Here is a 23,998-nt window from a genome sequence, read left to right as displayed (position 1 = left end):
ATTTTACCTGCTATATATTACCTGCTGTATATTACACATAGAATGAGGTATATATAACCGTGTAAACAATCAAGTATGCATGATCAAATCATATACAAGGAAAATATAAAGTTCAAGATTTTTCTTACAAAGAAATATATAAACATTATTAATATTCTAGATCGGAAACATGTCCCTTTATACATCACAAAGATAAATCGTTCAGACTTTTGATTGACTGAAATCTCCAAATTTCTCCTGGATCAAAAGAATGAAATGAATGCAGCAATTATAGTTCCTTGGTTCACTTTTCTGTCATTTGCTTCAATAGCAAAGGCCTCCACACCACAAGTCTTGTTAAAAATTATATGTTTCTGAATGCTCCTTCATTCCTTTCAGCAAGTGGCAAAGCTCTGCACTAACATGGAGTGATGTGTCTTCAGCAAAGAATTCTTGAACAACACCATTCACATCAACCATACTACGCCCAGGATTTTTTCTGACCCTCCTTTCTCTCATAAGCTTCCTTATCTCTGAAGCTTCCTTCCACATATCAGCAACACAATACATATTCCATAGAAGCATATAAACACCATCATCATTTGGTTCAAGTTCAATTACCTTCTTTCCTGCTATTTGAGCCATGCTCAAATTCCCATGGACTAAGCAAGCAGACAGTAATGATCTCCACATAGCAGCATCAGGGCTAATTGGCATCATCCCAATCACTTCTTTTGCATCTTCCAGCAATCCTGCTCTGCCAAGAAGATCCACCAGGCATCCATAATGTTCAATCTTTGGCTTCATGTAACGCCACTGAATCATTCTATTGAACAACACTTTTCCCTCCACAACTAGCCCAGCATGGCTACAAGCAGTCAAAACTGACAACAGTGTTACCTCATTTGGGTTAACCCCTGATTCTAACATGCGAGAAAAAGCCTCCAACGCAAGATGCCCTTCCCCATGATAAGCATAACCTGATATCACTGTAGTCCATGAAAACACATCCTTCTTCAAGATTTCATCAAATATCCTTACACCCAAGTCAAGCCTTCCACTTTTGGAGTACATATCCATCATAGCATTGCTCACCGCAACATCCAGCTCCAGCCTCCTTTTCTTGACACAACAATGTATACACCGACCAAAATCAAGAGCCCCAACATCCGCACACGCGGAGAGCACCGCCACCATCAAATCCGCACAATGAAGAGTTCCCCCATCATCAGCTTCCATCTGCTTAAACATCTCCAAAGCCTGAACTGGAGCTCCTGCTCTGACACACCCAGTAATCATTGCCGTCCACGAAACCAAATTTCTCTCAGGCATTGCATCAAACACTTCACGAGCACAACTCACATTGTTACACAACATGTACCCATTCAACAAACTAGTCCAAGAAAAGACATCCTTGGACCCCATCTTCTCAAAAACCAACGCAGCCATCCCCATCACCCCATTTCTACAATACATGTCAATCAGAGCATTCCCCACAACAGGGTTTTCATCAAAACCATTCCTCAACAGCATTCCATGAACAACCCTCCCTCTAATCAAATCCTTGCACTGCCCACAAGATGATAAAGCTGCGACAATAAGGAAGCTATCTGGTCTTAGACCCACATGCAAGCAGTGGGTAAACGCAGAGAGGGACTTGGAAGGAAGACCAGAATGAAGGTAGAGGTTGAGGAGGCATGTCCATGATACTATATCAGGATCATTAATCTGATCGAAGACCCTCTGTGCTTGTTCTGTTTTTCCGACATTCTTATAACTTTGAAGCAACTTGCATGACAAAGGTTGTCGGAGATTTTGTGAGTGTAAGAATCCCAGTGTCACACACAGTGCATGGATTCTCTTTAGCTGGTCGAGGCTTACACAATTGTTCAGTGCTCTCTTCAAGGATAGGTACTTCATCAAATCAAATTGGTTCGTAGTTCATATGGTTAGAACATAAAAATCATTTTGGTTTTTTATTTTCTAAAAAATATTTGTAGTCTTCTATTTTTAAATTTGAAACATAAAATCCAATAATTAATATTTTTTAATCTTTCAAAACGTGTTTTAAAAATAAAATCATAATAAAAATTTCAGATTTTAAAACAAATAATATATAGAATATGATATTTGTCCAATTCATCTATTTGGAGGTTGTAACATTAATTAAAATGTGCAGAGAAATTAGGAATCACAGACAAAAATGAAACAGTTGGTATGAGCAAAGAAACTAAATTTCATTTCATTTCACTTCATTGGAAACAAATGCATATTGGTGGCAAATCATAAAACAGATACAAGAACACTGTTTCTGATCTGTGCCATGAGAACCAAGAAATAAAAACTTCAGATGATTCTTTCTGCCGCCACACAAAAAATCCAGTTCCCTGCACTCTTCTTCTTCTTCTTCTGGCTTATTCATTATTCAAAGTCACAACCCCTATAACTACACATAGTTCAAAGCCACCAAATTACACAATGCTGAAGGGTTTCTTCTCATTGATGGCAACCTTCTGGAACCTAACATAGTAGGGTTCAATGTTGTCCCCCACAGCCATGACTTTGGTTCCATCAACATCTTCAAAGGTTCCCACAGGAGCACACAGTGTGCCAGGAACACTGGGGCAGAACTTGAAGCTGTAGATCTCATATGCATGATCTCCTTCAAGCCTCTCAATCTTGAACTTGCTTGTGATGTCTTCAGGGTTCCCTCTTGTGCTCACAAACCAGAACCCTGCTCCTTGCTTGCTCAGCCTCCACACTGTCGGCTGGTTGCAGACTGTGGCCACAGGGAAATCAATGGTGAGATCGGTGAGAGTTGGAATGTGGCCAAGCCCTTCTGCAAAGAATGCCACTGGTGACCCGATGAAAGAAGGGTTGCGGATAACATCAAGAGGGCATGTTTTGTTCCTTGTTTGGCCTAGTGTGAGACCTCCATCATCAGCCCAAAGTGGCCACACATAGTACCCTACTCCTGGTACCAAAGGGTTCCCTTGCTTATCCACCACTGGCTCAGGCTCAGCCGCCAGAAGTGGCTCTGTGTTCAAGGCCAAGACAAGGAGCAGGGGAAGAAACATGGCAACCTTCATTTTCTCAAGTAGTTTATGTTCTGTGTGTGTGTCTCTTGCATTCTCGTAATGCATCATTAAATAGTGCTGCATTTAGGCCAGTGAAATGATTCATTAGAAAATAGAAAAATTGGGTTATGCAGCACGAGGTGTATAGATTGCATAAATTATTATGATGTGAACATGTGAAAGTTAAGAGAGTTTGATAGAAAATTGTTTGTGGATAACTATGGAAAGAAATAAAGATGATTGTTTTTCGGATCAAATAATTCACTCTTCTCATTTATTAGTTAGTATTATATTTGGCTCGAGGGGCACGAGCTCTTCTAACTTTGATTTTCAGAATATAATAAAATGAACAGAACCACGATTGACTCTACAAAACACAAAACACGTTCCTCGAAATGTTCTTTTTCAGATGTTTACTATTCACAAGTATTCCTTTGATTAAAAGTGTTTACGATTACAAACATCTTTTTTCGCACATGTAAACTACATAGTCATTGCATCCAAGAGTTATTTATTTTTTGGTTAAACATATTTTTAAATTAGAACTCATATTTGTTTCGAATTTTGATTCAGTTTGGTAATCAACCTTTAAAAATAAATTAATAAAATCTTTCTATCCTAATTCTTAATTGTGTTAAATTTTACACACGATGTTTGAGTTGTTTTAACATACGAGAAGTTTTAATTTAAATCATTATTTAATAATATAAAAAAAAAACTTAGTGTCAATAGTTTGAAATGATTTTTTTTAAAGTTTAAGATTAAAATATATCGAGATAAAAATAAATTTAATTTTACATTCAAATTTAAGAATTAAAAACATTTTTAATTTTTTAATTTTTTTATTATTATTTTCATTTGTCAAGTTTACAAAATACTTCTTCAAAGTTGTGCCCAAAATATCGATATTAATGCCCCTTTTTGTTTTTTACTTGTGAAGTTGTAGGGTGTTGCAGAAAGAGAAAGAAAAACACCATAAATAGAATTGTTTCTTGTATTACAAAATGATGCACCAAAATTACAAAACCAGACACACATTTGTATTAGTCACCCAAAATACAAGAAAGGAAAGGAAAGTGTTTTTGTTTTTCTTTTCTTGCTATATAACAGTACACACTTTTCAGTGTACCAAAATAAACACTCCCTATTCTTCAATTGACAATCACCAATCCTGTTCCCACTTTCACCAACTGTGCTGCAAATTAGTTAATTCTTTGTCTTTTATTCATGATGTAGTGCTGCAAATTGCTGCAATCACATGCCCCTGCTGCAAGTTAATGAAACTTCACCACTTATGTCTCACACTAGGATAAACATATTTTATATACTATATGTTATTTTTTAATAACATTTGATGACCTTTAATTATTACATAATAATAATATTACTATTATTATTATTATTATTATTAAATTGTGAGACAGAGACTATTATATTGTGAATCTAGTTAGTAAGACTAAAAGGGCTTTCAAAGCTTAAGAAAGTAATCTAATAACATGTGGAGGATCCATTCCGAACTCTGGCTCTAACATGTCTTAATATAGATAACATAATAAATCTCAATGTTCACAATATACTTATAAGGTTAAAATAAGCATGTTAATCATTTAGTTGAATAAACTTTATCTTTTTAGTTTATATACTTAAAGTTCATTCATTTTAGTTTCTGTAAGTACTGTTTTTAGTCCTTTTTAATTCCTGACTCTATTCGGTAAATAAAAAATGCAACTATAGGGAATATATAGTTAAATCTCCATTTAACAAATAACACAAACATAATTATGTTGCTCAGCAATTTCTTGTCGACTAATACTAATCAAACAGTACGATTACACGCAAATTAAAAGTTAAAATTAAACAAAACAAATTTGATACACACTCGTGTTACAATCTCTTCACATTTTAAGTTGAACTAAAACCAGATTATAATCAATAATTAGATATTTCACATGATCAATTAAATAATATATTTTGAAATAGAAGGCCTCGGACAAATACTTCATCTAACAAAAATAATAATGTGCTTTGTTATAGATAAGATCATGAAATTAAAATCAATGGTAAAATTGTTTCATTTTCCACCAAATGTATAACGAATATCAGAGCTTATTTTTAGCTCATCATGGATTTGGTATGAAGGTATTGACATCGACACTCAGTTTGTTAAATGGAATTTTCCTGCACGGATTTACCATCCAAGTTCTCCTCATGATTCATCCCATTCAAGCTTTTGTTAAATTTTTCTCCAAGCTTTGACCATTCAGCTCGAATATGTGCTTGGTTCTTCTTGGCCACTTCCAACTCATTCTTCAAGTGAGGCACTTGTTCCTTCAACTCATCTCTTTGAGCTTTAAGAATCTTTGCTTCTTCAAAAGCTTCTCTTTTTCTCTTCGTACTGGTTACCTTAGCTGATTGAAAAACAGAAATGTTAGCTTTAATTGCATTTATTTGCTCCTCCAGCTCTTTCTTCCTTTTCTCCAAACATGATAACTGGTTGCTTAATTCATTCTCTAAGGACGAAACCTCCTTGAACTCCTTCTTGTTAGCTTCAAGATTTTCTTCAAGTTTATCTGCTTTCAAGATGTTGGTGTTGGCAGATTCTATTTTCCTATTAGCATCGTTGTAGTCACAACTCCAGCGAGTGAATTCCCTAGAAACTTCTAATATCAACAACCTCATTTCTGCAGAGATTCCATCGTCTGCAGATAACTTGGCAAGATATTCTATGGAGGATTTGATGGTACCAGATTGTCCAGTATGCAATAGATCAGTGAAGTCTTTGGAAAGAAGGTCTTGCAGGGTTTTCAATGCTTTCTTAGTCTCTTCAGAGGGTGTGGAGTTGGATAATTCAGTAACAACTGTGATATCTTGAGAAGGAGACATAACCGAGGTCTCTGCATCAAGAGAAGCATAAAATGCTTTCATTTCTACGTCATCCAGAGCGAGTTCCACCTGATTCTTGGGAGATTCAATGGTAGGTAGCATAAGGGGGGAACTAGTTTTTGCACGTAGTTCTTGAATGGAACTGGGAGCATTTCCAGTGGATGCAATAGTTGGAACTCGATTATTTGAAGTCGGAAAAAAGTATGGGACTTGTGATTCAGGCTCGATCTTCAACGGACGAACCATAAGCACTGTGTTTAATCCAGATTCTACAAAATAAAAATATATATTCCAGTGATAATGAGAGGTAAAATCTCGCATGGCCAATCGGAAGAAATGCAAAATGTAATAAAAAACACAGGAAAACAAGTTTCTCAACCTGCTGCATACATATAGCAAATCTAGCAGTGAAGCAAATAGTAAATGTTGTTTAAATCAATTTCTTACTCTATTATAGCTACCACATGTTGCATCGATTCATCATTATCAGTGACTTAAGGCAGACAACAACTTGAGAAACACGTGTGCAGGTGATTGACTATTGTCACAATAAAAGTTGAAAACTTATAAGTTATAACCATTTAGATGCCATGTCCTACCAAACTTTTTAAAAATTTTCAACTGTTAATTGATCAGACATTTGTTTGGGTCCATCTACCACATAATACTATAGAAGAGATTGATCAACTATATGTGTAAAGAAAATTGGAGTTGGAGATAACATCCATTTGGGGGAGCAAAGATAATGGTTACCTCTAGCACTACTGGGAAGAGCTCTAAAACACCCTGACGCCATTGAATCTTGAGTAGTAGCATCCAGACGTTTAGGACGCTTAGGGCATATCATTAAATGACGCTTTAAATGAGAAGTCCCACAGTTATCTTGCAACAGTTTTCCACAGTGTCTGCACAGAACCTTACTCCCTTCGATGGTTTGAATTCGCTGCATTTCTTCCCATACTTTAGAAGTCATTTTTGGGCGCTTGGAATTATTGCAATCATCATATTCATAATCTATCTCAACGCCTACTGTATTCTCATGAGTCATTTTCTCCTGTTAAATAAATACGAGTTAAACTTAGCAAACCAATTCATAATTTCAAATTCAAATAACATTGATCAAACAAATACAAATAGGTTAAAAAAAACTTGAATGTTGGCATCTACTATACATCAATAACAAATAACAATAAACAAGTCTTCAACACTGCAATATTTGTATTAAAAGTAAAGCAAACTTACCTGCACAGAATTTTTGATCAGCCAAACCATTCTATCACAGTTTTCTGAAATTTTCTTTTTAAAAATAAGCAATAAGACATAGCTGAATTAAAATTTCTTTCATCCACACATCATTCAATTCCACAAGTAAATAAAATCATAAAGTTACAAGTGTAACTCAGATATGAACACCAAAGAAGTAGCAAGATATTACAAATAGCTCAATTATCTTAAATAAGATAGCATAACAGAAAGTGCTGGACTCTTCAAACAGAAAGTCCAATTCTGGCAAGCAAAATGTTTTGCAGGTAAACAAAACAAGAAAATGAAAAAAACCTTATGCAAGAAAACTCAGACCATAAACCAACCATAAAACATGTTTTTCCATAGTTACAATTTGCATGCTACATGCATGGCATCAAATCCACCATCAGTTTAGACCAGAGTTAAAATATGTCTCTCTAATTTATTATGCCACAAACCCCGTCACCAGCTTGGTTGGTCCCGTCTCTTTTGCATGTTCAATCCAATCACTATTACTTTATCAGTTGTTTGTAGTTAGACCTTAAGGATGCTACAATACAAAGATGGTTTTATGCCAATTTGGTTTGTCTAATTATAATCTGTGGTTAATAATATTCTTTAAATAAAAGCTAATATCTTCTTTGTTTGACTACTACAATTCAAACTATTTTATCTTTTCTTACTTTTTTCTTCTGAATAATTTCTTTAACATAAACCCAAATTCTCCACCCTAAATTCTAACTATACCAAAAATTCAGTCTTTTTTTTTTCTTTTAACTTCTCAAATTCAAGTTTCACAGATCTCAACCAGAAAAAATTTATTGAGTCCTCTACTACATCATCTAACAATTGAAATTCAACCATAAAACATCATAAAACATGAAGCCCATAACAGAGAGGAGTGGACTTGTTTATCGATTTTGCCTCCAAATATCGAAATTATAAGAAAATTTGAGATTGTAGAATGGAAACAAAGGTAAAAAATTGAAAAACAATAACGCCATGCGTAGTTACAATAACAATTGATGAATAGGGTTTGTAGTGTTACTTGGGTTGTGTTATGAGACTAAACGTGCTGAAGGTGTTTGCAAGCGTCAACAACGGAAGTTCGGATACCGTAGCGGCTGAAAGAGACAGAAGCTGCATCAAAGTGATAGAAGGGACGGAAAACAGAAACTCAGGTATGTAGGTTTCGGGCTTGGGCCCGGCCCGGGCTATACGGCCACCGGTTCTGGTCAAGCCCATGGGCCAGAGAATTAGACGAGGAACTGGATAAATAGTTCCGTGGAATATTTGATTCCACGTCCAGTAAGTTGATTAAAATAATAAAAATAACTATGGGAACATAATTAGTTGTGATAATAAGTAACAACATGTTCACAACAATGAAAAAGGTTACTATTTTAAATTTAAATAAATTTTATTTATAATATTATATTTGAATTTTTTTTCAACAGCTTTATTTTTTAGTAGTCCTTATTTGGTAAAATTTTACATAACCAGGATTACTTAGACTGATACATCTCTGCTAAGGATCATATTATTAATAATTTATATAAAATATAACTTGTATTCATTCAACAGTGTATATTTTGAAATGATAGTCATATAATTCATATTTATAAATATTTTAAATATAATGATGTGTGCTAATTTTGAATTATTTGTTTTATAATTTTATGTACTTTCAATTTTGTTTAAGGAGAACTTTTATGTATTTCTGTTTTTAAATAATCTTTATCTGTATGTCAACATCATTTATTGCAATAAAATATAAAATATTAATGTTTATTAAAATGACACAAATAATATTTGTAATATCAATTACTGATAAAGAAAATTAAGCATGAATTTAGAAACTGAACCACCTCTTTTAATTTATGTTTCAATTTTAAATTTTTATTTAAACATATTTATTCTGTGCACACAAGTGCATAAGTATACTTAGTCTGCACATAAGTGCATATACATAATAAGTTTGTAGCAATCAAAGAAAAAAATTGTTAATATTTTTTATCATAACAAGCTATGACACGAATATTCTAAATATATTTAACCTAAATTATTTTTTTTAACATAATTTATTTCATACTAAAATTCATATAACTAAGATTTTAACTCAGAAAATGATTAAAGAACACAAGGTAAAATTAGTATATTAATATTTCTCTTAATCAATTTAATAATAATAGTGATACTATGACCAAACATACAACCAATTAGCCTATACTAGAACCACATACTTAATTCAGACTAGATGGAATTGGAACATTTATCCTTGTCCCACCAACCTTGATAGACACACAACTTAGATCTCATTGTCTCCTACAAAGGTAGCCATAAATTTCAAGACATATACAGCACCATAGATACAATTGTTCAAACAAGGGAGAGAGTAGATTACATTCTCCCATCAAAGAATCCCTAATATTTATCTCATGTTACCCTTTATTTTCTGATTTTACTGCCTTAACAATGAATGAAACTCAGTCTACAAGTAATATTGTACAGATAGTCCTGAAAATTAAGCTTATGTACCTTTATTCCTTTCTCCACCAGCTGCACTCTACATGTTTGTAAAATTGAAGTGCGCCTGAGTTACCTTTTGCTGTTTGAAATAGAATTACAACTTATTGTCATAAAAGATGAGTAAATTATTAGAGTTAATAATCCTGAATATATTGTTTCTCTCTGCATCGCATTCCAAAGTGTGTATCTCTTGTATTATCTGTCTAGACAGAGACTGTTATACTATTCTAATATCAGGTCTCGATTATTAGTCATTTAGCATAAAGGAAAATTATATATTAAAAAGCATCTGGTACATACATATATCAATCTTTTCAAAGTCTAGGGTACCCAATAATTTCATTAAGGAATTAACCAACACGGAATTAGAGAATTGCACAATTGTTTATGTTCATTCATTCCAAATTTGGTTGCAACTTGGAGAACAGAACCTAATTGTAGCAGCTAAAGAAAAAATAAAGGTGTCATGCTTTTTGTTGTACTATTCTCTATAATTTTGGCCATAATAAGATAAATTAGCAAGAGATCCTATCACCAATTAAATGAGCTTGGAAAGAATGGTCTAGACCACAGTTGAAGTTGATATTGTCAACTTAAAGGACATTTTGAAATATTTAGTGAAATATGTAATACTAAACAATGATTTAGAGAAACACGTAAATAACTTCAAATACTCAATCTATTTTATGTGGAAAGCTAAGTTAATATCTAAAGAAGTTCTAAAAGTACTCAAAACTAATAAACAGGGAATGTAAGGACCCTGCTTTGAGTACGCATAATAACAAGCATACCCAGTATAATTATGCTAACATATTAATAAAATCCTGATAACAATGCAATTACATAATACTGTATCACCGTGAAACTACTAACAAAATGCTGCATCATCGGATCCATATCTATGAATTTCAAGTGTCACAAAGCTTCCATTCAACAGAGCCAAAATAGAAGAAAACTTGAGGATATACCTGTTCTGCCAGTCTGATAGGAATTTTGAATACGGCGAGCTGAAAGGCAATAGCTGTGAGGTGAGAAATTCTTAGGCGCAACCAAGATCAATCAATAATTCTTTAGTGCATTAGCTCTGCGTTGGTTTTTCATCTTCTCTCCCTGTTGTTGTTTTCGAAGGATTTGCAACCAACGCAACTTCTTCTGATTATGTCCATGTGGCTTATTACTTGACTGTTTCACCACATCAAGCTTGGGAGGCTTTGGTTTCTTTGAATGCCGGATGTGTCTCAGTACCCCTTCCGCAAGTCTATTAAACTGCCCAACCTGGTTTCTTGACAACACTTTTGCAGCAGCCCCTCCCTTTGTCTTCTCAACTTTCTTTGTTAGCACTCCATGATTGTCTTTATGGTGGAAGACATTCTGCAAGTGATTCCACGTAGTAAGTCCATGACCTTCTCTAGAATGAGTGTTAACATGATCATCATGATGATGATGGTGATGATGGTGGTGGTGAAAGATTAGTCCTAACTTATTTCTCAGCCTCCTTAGTCTTCCAGTTGTTTCCTTATGATGTCTTTCATAGTGATGTCTATAAGATTTGAAACTTCCAAATCTAGAAGGGTCATCATCCATCTCGAGATATGAATTGTTAGTCTCCTCTGAACTGCCCTCATAATCCACTATCCTTCCTGATGAAGGACACTGTGTTCCATCTGACAAGGAATAGTCCTCAGAGTCACTACTACTACTATTAGGACTACCTTGCTGAGAGCTCCAGCGAGAAGAGTCAGAGTCAGACTTAGAGCTTGAGCTTGAGCTTGACTCCTCCTGTTCAAGATGTTGTTGTAAAACTCTTGTATTCCGTGGTTCAAGATGACTAGTGTTAAGAGTCTTTCTCCTGTCTCTGTGTTTATGGGAATTTACCTTAATTTCACTGGATCTCTGATCCAATAGGGTTGGTTTCATTATCATCTGATGAGGTGGTGGTTTTTCTCTCATTGCACTAATGGTCCTGGATCTAACTGACTTCTGTGTATAGGAAGATTCAGAACTCATTTCCCTTGGATTCTGGTCAGTCTTAGACCATGCCACTGAATTTTTTCTTGCTGAACTTTCCCTGTTTGTTTTACTTACTAACATGGAATGTTTCTTATTTTTATTGTCTTGATTCAGAGGGACCCTGGAACCTTGAATACCCTTACTAGCTCGAGTCTCAGAATAGGCATCACCGCTAACTAACCCATCCGTTGGCTTAACACTATCTATAGCTATGTTTCGTTCTGAATTTTGAATTCTTTCATGACTGCTCAAGCACTCTCCTCTTGATACCATCTGAGTACCAATTTGCTTCGGTACATCAATATTCTTTGCAGACTCTGCACTATTATGAAGCCAAGAGTTCTGATTTGCCATCTGACTTTGACTCAATGATTCCTTTCCAGGAAAAAAGGATTCCTCAAATGCACTTGCAGAAATCGAATTTTCATCCTTAAAACTCAATTTAAATGTTTTTTGACTCATCAACCTATGTCCTTTCAAGAGGGACTTTCCACTACTAATCTGACTTCCTGAAACTCCACTCTTTCTCTGGATTACAGGACTGTCTGAATTTGCTGCTTCATGCGAAGTAAGATGACCTGCACTGTTCTTAGTGGAATCCATCACATTGGAACAAATTTGGAAAGCCAAAATCCGAGACTCAATTTTTTTTATTGCATTAACCAAATCATCAGAGAAATCTCCCTTCTGATCCGGATGTTCAACTTGTCCAGCAGCATTAGAGTTTCTTTGCGCTTCATGGATCCTGTTCAACAATAATGCATTATTCTCTTCATTTTGCTCATCATCTTTTGCATCAAACATTTGTAACGATTCTTTTGCATCCACACCATCACCATATAAAGGGTTTACATCATTTTGCTGTTGTTTGCTATGGATACTCTCAGTGTTGGGCAAACTGTCATTGTCATTAGACAGGTCTGTTGCCTTTACTGTATTCGGTTGCATCTTATTGCTTTCCTCACCTATACAGCATAATGTTTTACATTTTGTTCCTCCATCATCTGAGATACTAAACTTTGAGAGCTCTGACAGTTGTTTTCTTGAAATTAATCTCAACTGAGGCTGTTCATCCTTCTCTGAAGTCCTTTTACTACAAGTTAGATATTTCACTGAGCTTTGAGAAATGTTGGCTGCCACTAGAGAATTTGACTCCTGCCACTGGAGAAATGTTTTTTTTATTCAAAGAATGACTTTAGTAAAAGAAATCATATTCTTCATACTGCCTAAAGTTCAGTAAGTTCTACAATTTGAAGCATTACCATAAAAGTTCATTTGATTCCACTCATTAAGGTTAAAAATAGAAGAGAATCATATCTCTCATTTACAACTTTTTATTCTAAAAGGAAGGGTCCCATTGGAAAATGGGGAACCATATACATGCACCTTTAAATGAGTCTCAAAAACACTTTCAACAGCAACATCCAGCAAACTTTTCAATAAATTTCGTGCCCACTCAACCAACTGCCACAAACAAACGAAAATACACATCATAAGAGTTACCACTAATACACTCAGATGTCTCTGAGTAGTTAGTAATAATACTATCAATAACAACAGCAAGAACCAAAAAGAGAGAGTCTAAACACAATTCTTTCAGATTCTGTAACTGGTCCCGCTAATTTGGGAACAAAGCTCTCAACTGAGGTAGGTCCACATTATTAAATACTGTTAGTTGTTTCTTTTTCCAACGTGATAATAATGTTTTTTCATTTAAGTAAATATTCTTGGAGTTTAATTTTCATGCATTTTAGAAAGGTATCATTTTTAAAATAATCGTTACAAAAGTTGATCAGTATTTGAATACAGTAGAATTTATTTATGATTAACCTCTTAACTGGTTCGAAGGACCAAAACTCCTAAGAATATCTCCAGACTAGATACAACAAAAAACTACAGTATGAAAAAATCTTTTACACTTACACAGAGCGGATATTCTACTTAAACTTTTCTTTTTTTATCTTTTTTTTTTGTTCCGGCCAGAGTTTCTTCCAATTTCTGAAACTCAATCAGACATTCAAATTCTGGTGTTCTCTTTTTTCCCTAGTTCTTGAACCTTTACAGTGGTTATCTCTGAGATCCACACTCTGAAAATCCCCAAATAACCGAAATATTTTCGGATATTTTGTTATACCATTATTGTTAAGTTTCTTACGTTTTGATCATTTATACTAGATATGATACACCTGTAAGTATTTCTAGTGTAGAATTAACAGAATCTAACTAATCAAATATATGCCAACCTCTACACCGACCCAACAAACAATATCTACGAACTAGACATAGCATATGTAAACAGGAAAATCCAATGCAAGTTAAAAGAAGTGCCATACATGCTTTGGATTTGAATTTTGCAAGGCGATGCTATTATCTTCGAGAAGTCTATATAACAGTCTTATAGCGAGGAAATTGTTATGCGCTTCCTCGAATTCCATTGGAATGAGCTCTCTGGTATTCGTTGTTGCCTCAAAAACTGGCAGCGTACGCGTAATGGTGACCAAAACGAACCGTTTAAATCAGAAAATCAAACCAACGAAGACAAAAGCAGAAGAACCTGCGTTGCGGTGAATGATCTGTGGATGAAACAGAGGCTGAAGACACTAACATGAAAGGAGATGGAACGAAACGAAGGAGCGGGTAATTTGAAAATTGGTAACAGTTGGAAGTTGTAACTGCTATATGAATAAAATGAACGCTTTTACTTTCTTTACCCCCATTATTACTAACTTAACACATATATAGGTGTTTATTTATCTGTAATAATATATAAAATTTATAATCTATAACTATATACAAAGGGGACATTTCATAATTCCAACTTTACCTTTTATAATTTAATTATTTATTAAATTTTTTAAAAATTAACGGTTACTTTTACTTATCTCCTTCTTTTTTTTTCTCCTACTATTCATCAACAGTTATTTTTCTCATATTTTCTCCATACATCTCACTTTAATTTTTATAAATATACTTTTATTTTGTTCATTAACTTAATAACATTACAATATCATCAATTATTAATATAATTCAAAAAATGCGTACATACAGGCGCGATAGCACCTGTGTTTACGCTAGTAATACTAATAGGGTGATATTATTTAATTATGAATGATATTATATTAATAGGTGATAATAATGTAATATTATTAAGTTGATATATAAAATAAATGTAATGAATAGATAGAATAATTGTTGATGAATAAAAAAAAAGAAAAAAGATAAACAGTTTTATAAAAAATAGGTAAAAGTATGTTAATTTGAAAAAATTTAATAAATAATTATATTATAAAGGGTATAATTGGTATTATGAAATGTAGACAAAAAAGAGAAAATTTCTCTTATACGTTGTTATAGATTTAAAAAATATTTAAAGATGATTCTTTTCTTATGTGTTTATAATTCATTTTTTTAATTTTATTTTTAATTATTATTTTAAAATTTAATTATTTTATAAATAATTTATCTTTAACCATTATTTTAAAACTCTTTTTCATCTTTAAGAGTTATTTTGAAAACATTTATGACATACATATCTTATTTTTCCAAGTTTATTATCAATTAATATATAAAGGTTAATATATAAAGATGATTTTTTTTGTCTACAATTTATTTTTTTTTAATTTTACCTTTAATTATTATTTTAAAAATTAATTATTTTAATTACTATTATCAATTATTTTATTAATTTCTTTTATCTTTTTAACAGTTATTTTGAAAACATCTTTTGTATACATATCTTATTTTTCCAATTTTACTTATTATTTTAAAAATTAATTATTTCGTAAATTTCCAGTTAATTGTTTTTCGCTAGTGTGAATACGTCATTAATATAAATTTTTTCCTTTAATTAAGTTTTAACTATTTCGTAAATTTTCATATTTTTAATAAAAAATTTATTTAAAAAGTTTGATTTATTAAAGATAAAAATAATTATCATATCTTATGTTGTTTACACCAAAATAAAAAAAATACAATACTTAGATACAAAAAATAAAAAATAAACATTTTTAGAGCAAAAAAAATTATAACAGGGATAAAATATCTAAATGTATAAGATATTTAAAAATTAATAAAAAAATTATATGTGAAGTTTGGGTTTTGAAAATAATATTTTATTTAGAATTGTTTTAAATCCGTAATAATTACTGTAATTAAAAAACGTATAGCTATTAACATTTGAAATAGCTATTAACATTTGAAATGAAAAAGGTCAAATTAAACGAAACTTAATTAGAAAATTTAAATTTAATTTTTATATTACAAAATTGGACATATGAATAAGTAAAATTACACTGGAAGCAATTTAAATGAAAAAGTTGGAGTAATTCAATGCATAAATCATTTACATATTGGATGATTTATAAATATACAACATAATACAAGAAAGAAAAATAAATATAATGCAACCAATAACAGGATTATAGCACACAAGAAACTCTTGTCATTGAAATTACAGAGTGTTTATCTTTGAGAGAAATTGATCTTCTGAATGTGTAAAAGATATTCTAATTCCATTGGATCCGAAGCCATTTTCCCGACATGTTGGTATCTCTTGCTGTGAACATCATTCTCCTATTTCATTGAATACAATGTTACATTATTAACATGTTATTTCATGTTTACTGTCAGTGTTTCTCAGATAGTTCATGATCAAGTAAATCAAGGTGATGTGATCATTTTTATTATGCTTCATAGTTGTAATCATACACTAACCTTTGTCATTAGTAGCTCTTCCATTAATGGGGTTCTCTCATTATCATTTCCAGAATTGTTGTTGCATCTTATGACTTCATTCACTTTGGCATCATTGATGCCATTACAACCTTCAAAGTTTTGTTTGATGGTGGAAGGTAAATGTTGCTCCTGCAAGCCTGAAAGAAACCATTTTAAGAGTAATCCTTTTCATGCACATATATAGTTTAAAGTGTAGTTCCTCCTCTCTATTTTTATATTTTTTATAAAACTCATGTTAAAAATAATTACACTTTACCATCTTAGTTATGCTTATAATACATTAAAATACATTTATTAAATAAAAAGCCAAACCCATGTAAAATAGATGAAATAACTTTCCAAAAAGCATCCACAATTCTGAATATGGGAATAAAAAATGAATAAAAAATGTCCAGAAAACCTATACAACTCTGAACACACGAAGAAAACTCTTATTATGAAAAAAATATAAGTTTATAGCAAGAGGCAAAATCGATCACCATTTAAAACTTTCTAGTTTTTGAGGCCTACAACTTATCTACATTGAATGGCATTAGACTTTGATTGGGTATCAATCATCATGTATCCGAGATATTATCAGTTGTGAAGTTTATACTTCTTCACGTATCAAGGATAAAAAGAAGAAGGATATTTAAACCGTCTTAAATCTCGACAATGTGGAACTATTGGACGTGGTAGGAATTACTCGCATTTACGCCATCTCTCCCTAAGTCTCCAAGATTCTCCAAGAAACATCAGAAAGGATGTAAAAGCTCAACAGACCAAAGTAGAATCACATTCAATCCTCCAAAGCTTTCTAAAATTTGAATTTTCTTAAAATTGTAATTTCTCAATCAAACACAAGATATCATTTTGTCATTAGTAACAGAGAAAGTAGGAACAAAAATATGCCACAATCACAAATTACCTTGGACACTGGTGATGCATCTCCTCTCCCATGAGACCATCAACTCCAATGATGGAGAAGAAAGCAAAGAAAGCAATTCTCTGCCCCTTCGTTGCAGTAAATCCAATGAAGCCGTGCGTCGTTGTTGCAGTAAACCCAAAATAGCCAATCTTTTCCGCTGCTGCACAAATTGCAAAATCCCCATGTCCAAACGTAACTTCTGTGATGCAATTTCATATTCTGTGGGACAATAAATTTGAATAATTTGTTTCAAGTTAGTAAGTCAGAACTCATACAACGAATTGAAATCATGCGTGCATTCTGCAGGCAAACATTTAACAATGCACTGCAACATCAATATAGCCCTAGTACTGTTTTTTTGTTTCCTTTACTTGATTAGATGAACAATAAAGAAGTACCAACATGTCAATAATCAATACAGTTTCATTTGCATTAAAATTAAGAAGTCTTTAAGAAGTGGATTTTAAGTTTAACTTAATCCCACAAAACAAGTTTGCATCCATATATATACTATGAATATGTTTTATCTCTAGTTACGTGGATGTCCAATAATAGGAAAAACACACAAAGAAAGAAATGCAGTAAATGAATTCAATACCCTGGACACTGGCAATGCTACTTGTTCCAGTTGAAAATGAATCCCAATTCAGATTATTTTTGCATGCTTGAGGTGGATTCATTGAAAGTGGTTCCAATGAAACCAAAGTGGTTTGCTGCTGCATAAATTGTCTGTGACAATCAACAGTGTCAACCAATCTTTGCTTCTCTTTGAAGGAAGGTTGATTACAAGGATCGGTGAATTGGATATCATCCATGCTACTTTCTGGTTTGATTACATGGAGTGCAGTTTGCTTGACAATTATCTCTTTAGGGGTTGGTTCAAAATCAAGAGCAATGGAAACCACCACATGATTCCATTCGTTTTTTGAGAGTGGTTTATCCAGATTATCTCCAAACTTCATGTACTTTGTACCAATGATGAGTATATGATAATCCGATGCCGGGAAATCGAAACAAAATCTCTTATCAGTTAAGGAGTTTATCTCCATTGTGTTGCCATTGATGGTCATGATTGGTCTAAACAATATAGAGTCAGTACCCATTGGCCCAATAACAAAACACAGATCCATGACAGGGAATTTCTCACGAAACCAGAAAGATAGTGATGGACCTATACTTTGTTGCTCTAACCATTCTGGAATCCAAGATCCTGGCAAACAAAACATGGTGTTTCCAGCCTCATGCAGTTCCTGAGAATCATAAATTATTCATCAGTTTAGCAATTATTAAGTATATTATCAATGATCAAATCATAAATGCACAAGTTTAGCAACATTAAGTACATTATCAAATAAAAAAGGATAGTCATAAATAAGGCATAAGCTTAGCAACATTTAGTACATCATCAATTATCAAATCAAAAAGTATAGTGATAAATATTGCAGAAGTTTAGCAATATTAAGTACATTGTCCATTACCAATGAAAAAAGGTAGTCCTAAATAATGCATAAGTTTAGCAACACCAAGTACATCATCAAATCACAAGATACAATTAAAAACAACCTGGTCCAATAGCATGGCTGAACAACAGAAACTCAAGGATTTGCAATTTCCAGCAGAGAAATATTCTAAATTTGGTGGAGTCCCTCTAATTTCTCGAAGATGCTCACAGTTATCCAAGTTAAGTAATTTTAAAGAGCGACACTGTTTGATGCATTCTGGAAGAAATGTGAAGCTATTGCTTGATAGCTCTAACTCTTTCACATTACCAAACCATGCTAAAACCATGGGAAAGTATTCATCTGATAGATTGCAGCCCGAGAGACAAAGACATTTTACATTTGAAGACACTAAGCTTACTTTTTGTTCATCATTCTCATCTTGTTTTGGCAATAGCCACCCTTTACACCCAAGGGCGAAAATCTCAGCCAGTTCTGACAACATGACAATGCTACTCGGCAACTGAACATTTCCGCAGTCAACCAGCACCAAATCTTGAAGTCGAGCAAGATTTCTAAATGAAAATGGGAATTCTTTTAAGGGAGTGTACTTCAACTCTAGCTGTGTTATGTTTTCCATCTTTCCTAATATTTCCGGAAAACTCTCAAGACTTGAACATGATGAAAGATCCAGTTGTTCAAGAGAGATCAACTTGATGGGTGGAAAACTCGTAAGCTTGCTGCACCCAAAAGCACTCAAGATTTTAAGTTTATCAAGAAAACCCACAGAATCATGAATTGCTACTAAATTCTCACAACACTCAAATGTCAGTTTTTCTAGATTTTGGAGGCTGGATATGTCAGGTATTTTCGTCAAACATTCAGTCCCATCAAATTTCAGAACTGTCAGATTCATGAACTTCTGCAAAAGAGAAAAGGGAAAACAAATAAGAACCAACTGAATAATCTTCGAATGATCTTGGAAATGAAGCCATTACACATGCCTTTGATATGGTTGCTAACTCAAGTGATGTAAAGCAACTTCTGGGTAATTTGCATATGGCAAGTTTGTTCGGATGAAAATCAGTTGGTAAATCCTGTAATGGATATGTCCACCATTCTAATACTCTTAAACTATTTGGAAGATATGCTGGACCTTTTGAAAAATGAGAGTTTCTAATAATTAGTGTTTTCAGGTTTTTCATCTTCTTAAAGGCCCCTCCATCCCATTCTACAAATACTTCTTCATCTTCTTCAAATAAGGGGAAATCAAAACAGATGATTTCAATCTCACTGGTCCCCTGTTAGAACAAAAGGCACAAAAAACACAAACACAGCAGTTATGTGAGCATACATACAATAGCCAAAGAAAGAAATCAAGGTTAAAAATTTAAGAAAAAGTCATCCATGTCAGTCTTACTGTATTTTCTGCTAAAACTTGAATTATATCTTTATGGAACCATAACCTCCTGCGTTTCCCAAGCTCTTTGGGTGATTCTTGGCGATCAATTTCCTTGCCCATAACCTCTATCAATTCATGAAGTGTCACACAGCCATTCTTAATTTTTATGAGAGATTTATCCACCAACACTCCTATGTCATATTTCATGCAAACACCATAATGAGCACCAAGAATATCTTCAACCTCTTCAAATTCATATCCTTTCAAGCAGCAAGCGATGTCAAGAAAAATTCTCTGTTGATTCTCCTCTAAAGCATTGTAGCTCACCTTAAGTATTTCTTGGATCCTTTTGTTAGGGATTTTCTTGAACTGATCTAATGCAGATTCCCATTCTCTTATGCCTTTTCCAAACAACAAGGAACCTATTACTTCCAAAGCTAGTGGAAGGCCAGAAGCATAAGCCACTGCTTGGTTTGAAATGTCCTTGTAACTTGGATCAACTTTGTCATCTTTAAAAGCATTCCAACTAAGCAATTCAAGTGCTTCTTCCTCGTTTAAATCCTCTATCTCATATTTTCCATCAACTCCCTGAAGCAGATGTTTGTCCCTAGTTGTTATGATGACTCTACTTCCAGAACCAAACCAATTAGGCACTCCAACAGTTGCTCGCACTTGTTCTAGTTTGTCAACATCGTCAAGAATCAAAAGAACCTTCTTTCGGTGGAGCCTATGCTTTATTATTGAAATTCCTTTACTTACACTTCCTATCTTAATATCCTTCTCTCCAACTATTTCAGAAAGAAGCATCTCTTGGAGATGTACTAACCCGTGTTTAACAGCGTTTTCTCTCACACCATCAAGAAAACATAAACCTTCAAATTGGTCTGCAATGGAATTGTAAACTGCTCGAGCTAGTGTTGTCTTCCCCATTCCGCCTATTCCATATATCCCTACAATGTGGACTCCAGAATCAGATCCAAATTGAAGAAGTGACTTCACTTTTTGCACTCGACACTCCATCCCAACGGGGTAATCTGCAACATGCAAAGGTCTGCGGTTTATCTTGTTGGAGACCTCTTTAACTATCTTCCCTATAAACTCGTGTTCATATTCATTTCTGTCCAATCAAAGAAGCTTTTGTGAAGTCATGCCAAAATCATCATATCCATGTTTTGAAAAATGATAATTACATCACTGGAACTCAGATTGCAAGGCATACAATGAACTAGTTTAATTTGTATATGCAAGGACAAAACTTACATTAGTCTCACAGGTGCTGTTAGTATAAAAAGTTGTAAAATTGCAGTTCAATAAAAACACATGTTTGCATGAATTTTAAGACATGTATTATAAAAGTCACTTACCCGTATGATAAAACTTACCCATGTGCCAAATGTTTGTAATTTGATGATGATGGTGTAAAAATCTTCTCAATTCATAGAGTATTTACTTAAAACTAAATAACCTGTAAAACATGACCATAGTATGATCCTTCCGACCAATCTCTCAGCGACATGACATGTCAGATAGATATTGGTCGGATGGACACACATGATTGTCCGAGGAGAGAAGTAGCATACCCAAGTTTGTAATGCTTGCCGGACAGACAAGCTGCTTGGTTAAGAGCCATCTTCCATTTTTGCAACCTGCCCATGTTATCATTGAGGCTTTGGTTGCTGCTTTTGAACCTTTCCTGGTGCATGGCCAAAGCTTCTGCATAACTCCCAGACTGGCCTCGAACATGCGAAGGGTGGACGTCGTAGAAAATGGGCAAAAGTAAACGACTCTTTTCCTTAACACAGTCAATGATTTTGACAAGTTCATCTAAGCAAAAGGAAGAAGATGCATAGTTCTTGGAGAACACAACTATGGCCATCCTAGACTGTTTAATGGCTTCGATAAGTGCTTCTCCGATTTCATCCCCTCTTTGAAGCTCCTCATCATCAATGAAGGCATGGATTCCCTTGTCACAAAGAGCTTTGTAGAGATTGCCAGTGAAACCGTAGCGAGTATCAGAGCCTCTGAAGCTGAGGAACACATCGTAGCTGAAGGATGATGACATGAGAAGAAGACGAGTCTGCTGCAAACTAAGAGAATCAAACAACTAAATGGTAGTACTAATCTTGTTCTAGTCAGGGGCGGAGGTTGGAAGGTGCAGCGGGTGCCACGGGCCACGGCCCCCAATTCTTTTAATTTTTTTTCATTATTTTATATTTAATTTTTTTTAAATTATATAAATTTTTTAAATTTTTAAATTTTTTTAAATTATTTTTATTTTTTAAATTAAATAATATTATATTCAAAATTAATAAAAATTAAATTAAGTATTTTTTATTTATTTTATAAAGTACAATAATAAATAATAAAACGTAAAATTAAATATATAAAAAAACAAAATTATTAAGATATTTTTTATTTTCTTTTCTACTGTTTTTTGAGTTTCTCTATATTATATTCTTCTTTCATATTTATTTATTTATTTTACTAAAAAAAGTTAGATGTAAACTCAATATTTTTATTATCATTTTTTTTCATATGTTCTCTTCCATTATTAAGTAAATAAATAAGGTAATTTTCTCTCGTCTCACCTGATCGTTCTCAACTTTTGATTAGATTATGATAAATTATTTTTCAGTCTTAAAATTATTTTTTAAATAGGTATATTAATGAAAAACAAATGAATAAATTTAGTTTTTAAAATTGATAGAGAAATTACGGGTGAAGATGAAAACATGATAATATGGTTGTTTATCGTATAACAATGAAATGAAAGCTTACGAGTTTTTTTTGAATCAAATGCACGTTAATAAAATGGAAGATGAACATTTTGTAGATAATATGATTATTTACATCGAAAAAAGTTAACTGAAAAATTTAATTATAATTCAATTATCGTGAGTTCAAAAATATGAAAAAATGATAGATATTCATTTATATATGTGTAATTTCTTTTATAATTATAAATATACTAGATTATGTATTCATTTTTATTGAATTAGTCATAATAATATTAAATATATAAATTTTGAGTATATTATTTTGACTCCTCAAAAATTATAAATTATGATAAAGATTTGTCATTGATTCTAGTGATTTTCATTATCAGAAATCATCGAAAAGGAACATGTTGCCACATGAATTCAAATATTATGACTCACAATTGCTTATGTGTTACCTCAATAAGAAGATGGATAATTATATTTTCTTTTATTCAATTTTAATTTTTTTTAAGGGTAACATACAATTATCTAAGAGTCATCGAAATAAAAAATTAAAAAGTGAGTAAAAAAAAAGTCAAAATATCATTATTAAGATAGTATATAAGAAATAGTATATAAGAAAAACAAAGGATAAAATTCTAAGACTTTTCTTATGTGTACTTACCTTACTACTTATAATAAATATAATAACGTGGATATTTAAATTAATAAAAACAATAATATTATATTGTTATAATAAGATCATCAAATTGTGTGTAAAAATTTTCAAACCTTTTGTTATTCAAAACTTGAACTAAATATACTTACAAAAATGCAAACACCGACTTCATATCTTTCTAAGACATCAAGGAAACTCGTTGATCAAAACACCATGACACACCAAAAAAGAATCATTCTCCAACCAAATCCTTTGAAAGCCCTCCTTCCAAGCATGTTTTAATGCATAAATGGTTTCCATAAATTCAGCATAAATGGAGGTTTATACTCCTAAAAAAGCTGAAAAATTATCCATCTATTCACCTTAACTTCCTCTAAAGTTACTAGTATATGAAGCTAAATCAAGCCAATCCCTA

General features: G+C 32.9%; 4 protein-coding genes and 1 pseudogene across 8 annotated transcripts; all 5 read right to left on the bottom strand.

Moving 5' to 3' along the window:
• Nucleotides 1-31: 31 nt before the first annotated feature.
• On the bottom strand, nucleotides 32-1,917 carry LOC114180906 (pentatricopeptide repeat-containing protein At2g20540 pseudogene; annotated as a pseudogene).
• A 280-nt stretch (nucleotides 1,918-2,197) lies between these two features.
• LOC114182230 (miraculin-like) lies at nucleotides 2,198-3,118 on the bottom strand. Its single transcript, XM_028069048.2, has one exon. It carries the CDS (start codon nucleotides 3,066-3,068, stop codon nucleotides 2,451-2,453), a length of 618 nt encoding a protein of 205 aa, XP_027924849.2. The 5' UTR covers nucleotides 3,069-3,118; the 3' UTR covers nucleotides 2,198-2,450.
• A 1,942-nt stretch (nucleotides 3,119-5,060) lies between these two features.
• LOC114182228 (uncharacterized) lies at nucleotides 5,061-8,474 on the bottom strand. The gene is made up of 3 exons (XM_028069046.2): nucleotides 8,233-8,474; nucleotides 6,693-6,993; nucleotides 5,061-6,208 (listed from the first exon to the last, which is right to left on the bottom strand). The coding sequence occupies exons 2-3, from the start codon at nucleotides 6,985-6,987 to the stop codon at nucleotides 5,220-5,222; spliced, it is 1,284 nt and encodes a 427-aa protein (XP_027924847.1). The 5' UTR covers nucleotides 6,988-6,993; nucleotides 8,233-8,474; the 3' UTR covers nucleotides 5,061-5,219.
• A 1,247-nt stretch (nucleotides 8,475-9,721) lies between these two features.
• On the bottom strand, nucleotides 9,722-14,167 carry LOC146887305 (uncharacterized). Of its 2 annotated transcripts, XM_085672501.1 has the most exons (3): nucleotides 14,057-14,167; nucleotides 13,110-13,187; nucleotides 9,722-12,878 (listed from the first exon to the last, which is right to left on the bottom strand). In XM_085672501.1, the coding sequence occupies exons 1-3, from the start codon at nucleotides 14,156-14,158 to the stop codon at nucleotides 10,773-10,775; spliced, it is 2,286 nt and encodes a 761-aa protein (XP_085528627.1). In that variant the 5' UTR covers nucleotides 14,159-14,167; the 3' UTR covers nucleotides 9,722-10,772. The 2 variants fall into 2 exon arrangements, 1 of the variants encoding a protein (XP_085528627.1); XR_014994545.1 differs by lacking the exons at nucleotides 13,110-13,187; nucleotides 14,057-14,167 and having other exon boundaries at nucleotides 9,722-9,792; nucleotides 10,682-12,781.
• A 1,858-nt stretch (nucleotides 14,168-16,025) lies between these two features.
• LOC114182220 (TMV resistance protein N) lies at nucleotides 16,026-22,381 on the bottom strand. 4 transcript variants are annotated; one of them, XM_028069037.2, is made up of 8 exons: nucleotides 21,786-22,381; nucleotides 20,224-21,322; nucleotides 19,808-20,104; nucleotides 18,928-19,725; nucleotides 17,963-18,614; nucleotides 17,365-17,583; nucleotides 16,437-16,594; nucleotides 16,026-16,295 (listed from the first exon to the last, which is right to left on the bottom strand). In XM_028069037.2, the coding sequence occupies exons 1-8, from the start codon at nucleotides 22,265-22,267 to the stop codon at nucleotides 16,185-16,187; spliced, it is 3,816 nt and encodes a 1,271-aa protein (XP_027924838.1). In that variant the 5' UTR covers nucleotides 22,268-22,381; the 3' UTR covers nucleotides 16,026-16,184. The 4 variants fall into 4 exon arrangements, with proteins under 4 accessions (XP_027924838.1, XP_085528623.1, XP_027924839.1 ...); XM_085672497.1 differs by having other exon boundaries at nucleotides 19,225-19,725; XM_028069038.2 differs by lacking the exon at nucleotides 21,786-22,381 and adding an exon at nucleotides 21,570-21,732.
• Between the last annotated feature and the right edge of the window lie 1,617 nt (nucleotides 22,382-23,998).

The sequence above is a fragment of the Vigna unguiculata genome, chromosome 4 (genome assembly GCF_037176805.1).
Source record: "Vigna unguiculata cultivar grain cowpea cultivar isolate G323 ecotype 2 chromosome 4, ASM3717680v1, whole genome shotgun sequence".
Classification (NCBI taxonomy): Eukaryota; Viridiplantae; Streptophyta; class Magnoliopsida; order Fabales; family Fabaceae; genus Vigna; species Vigna unguiculata.
This window is presented reverse-complemented; position numbering and strand designations above follow the sequence as displayed.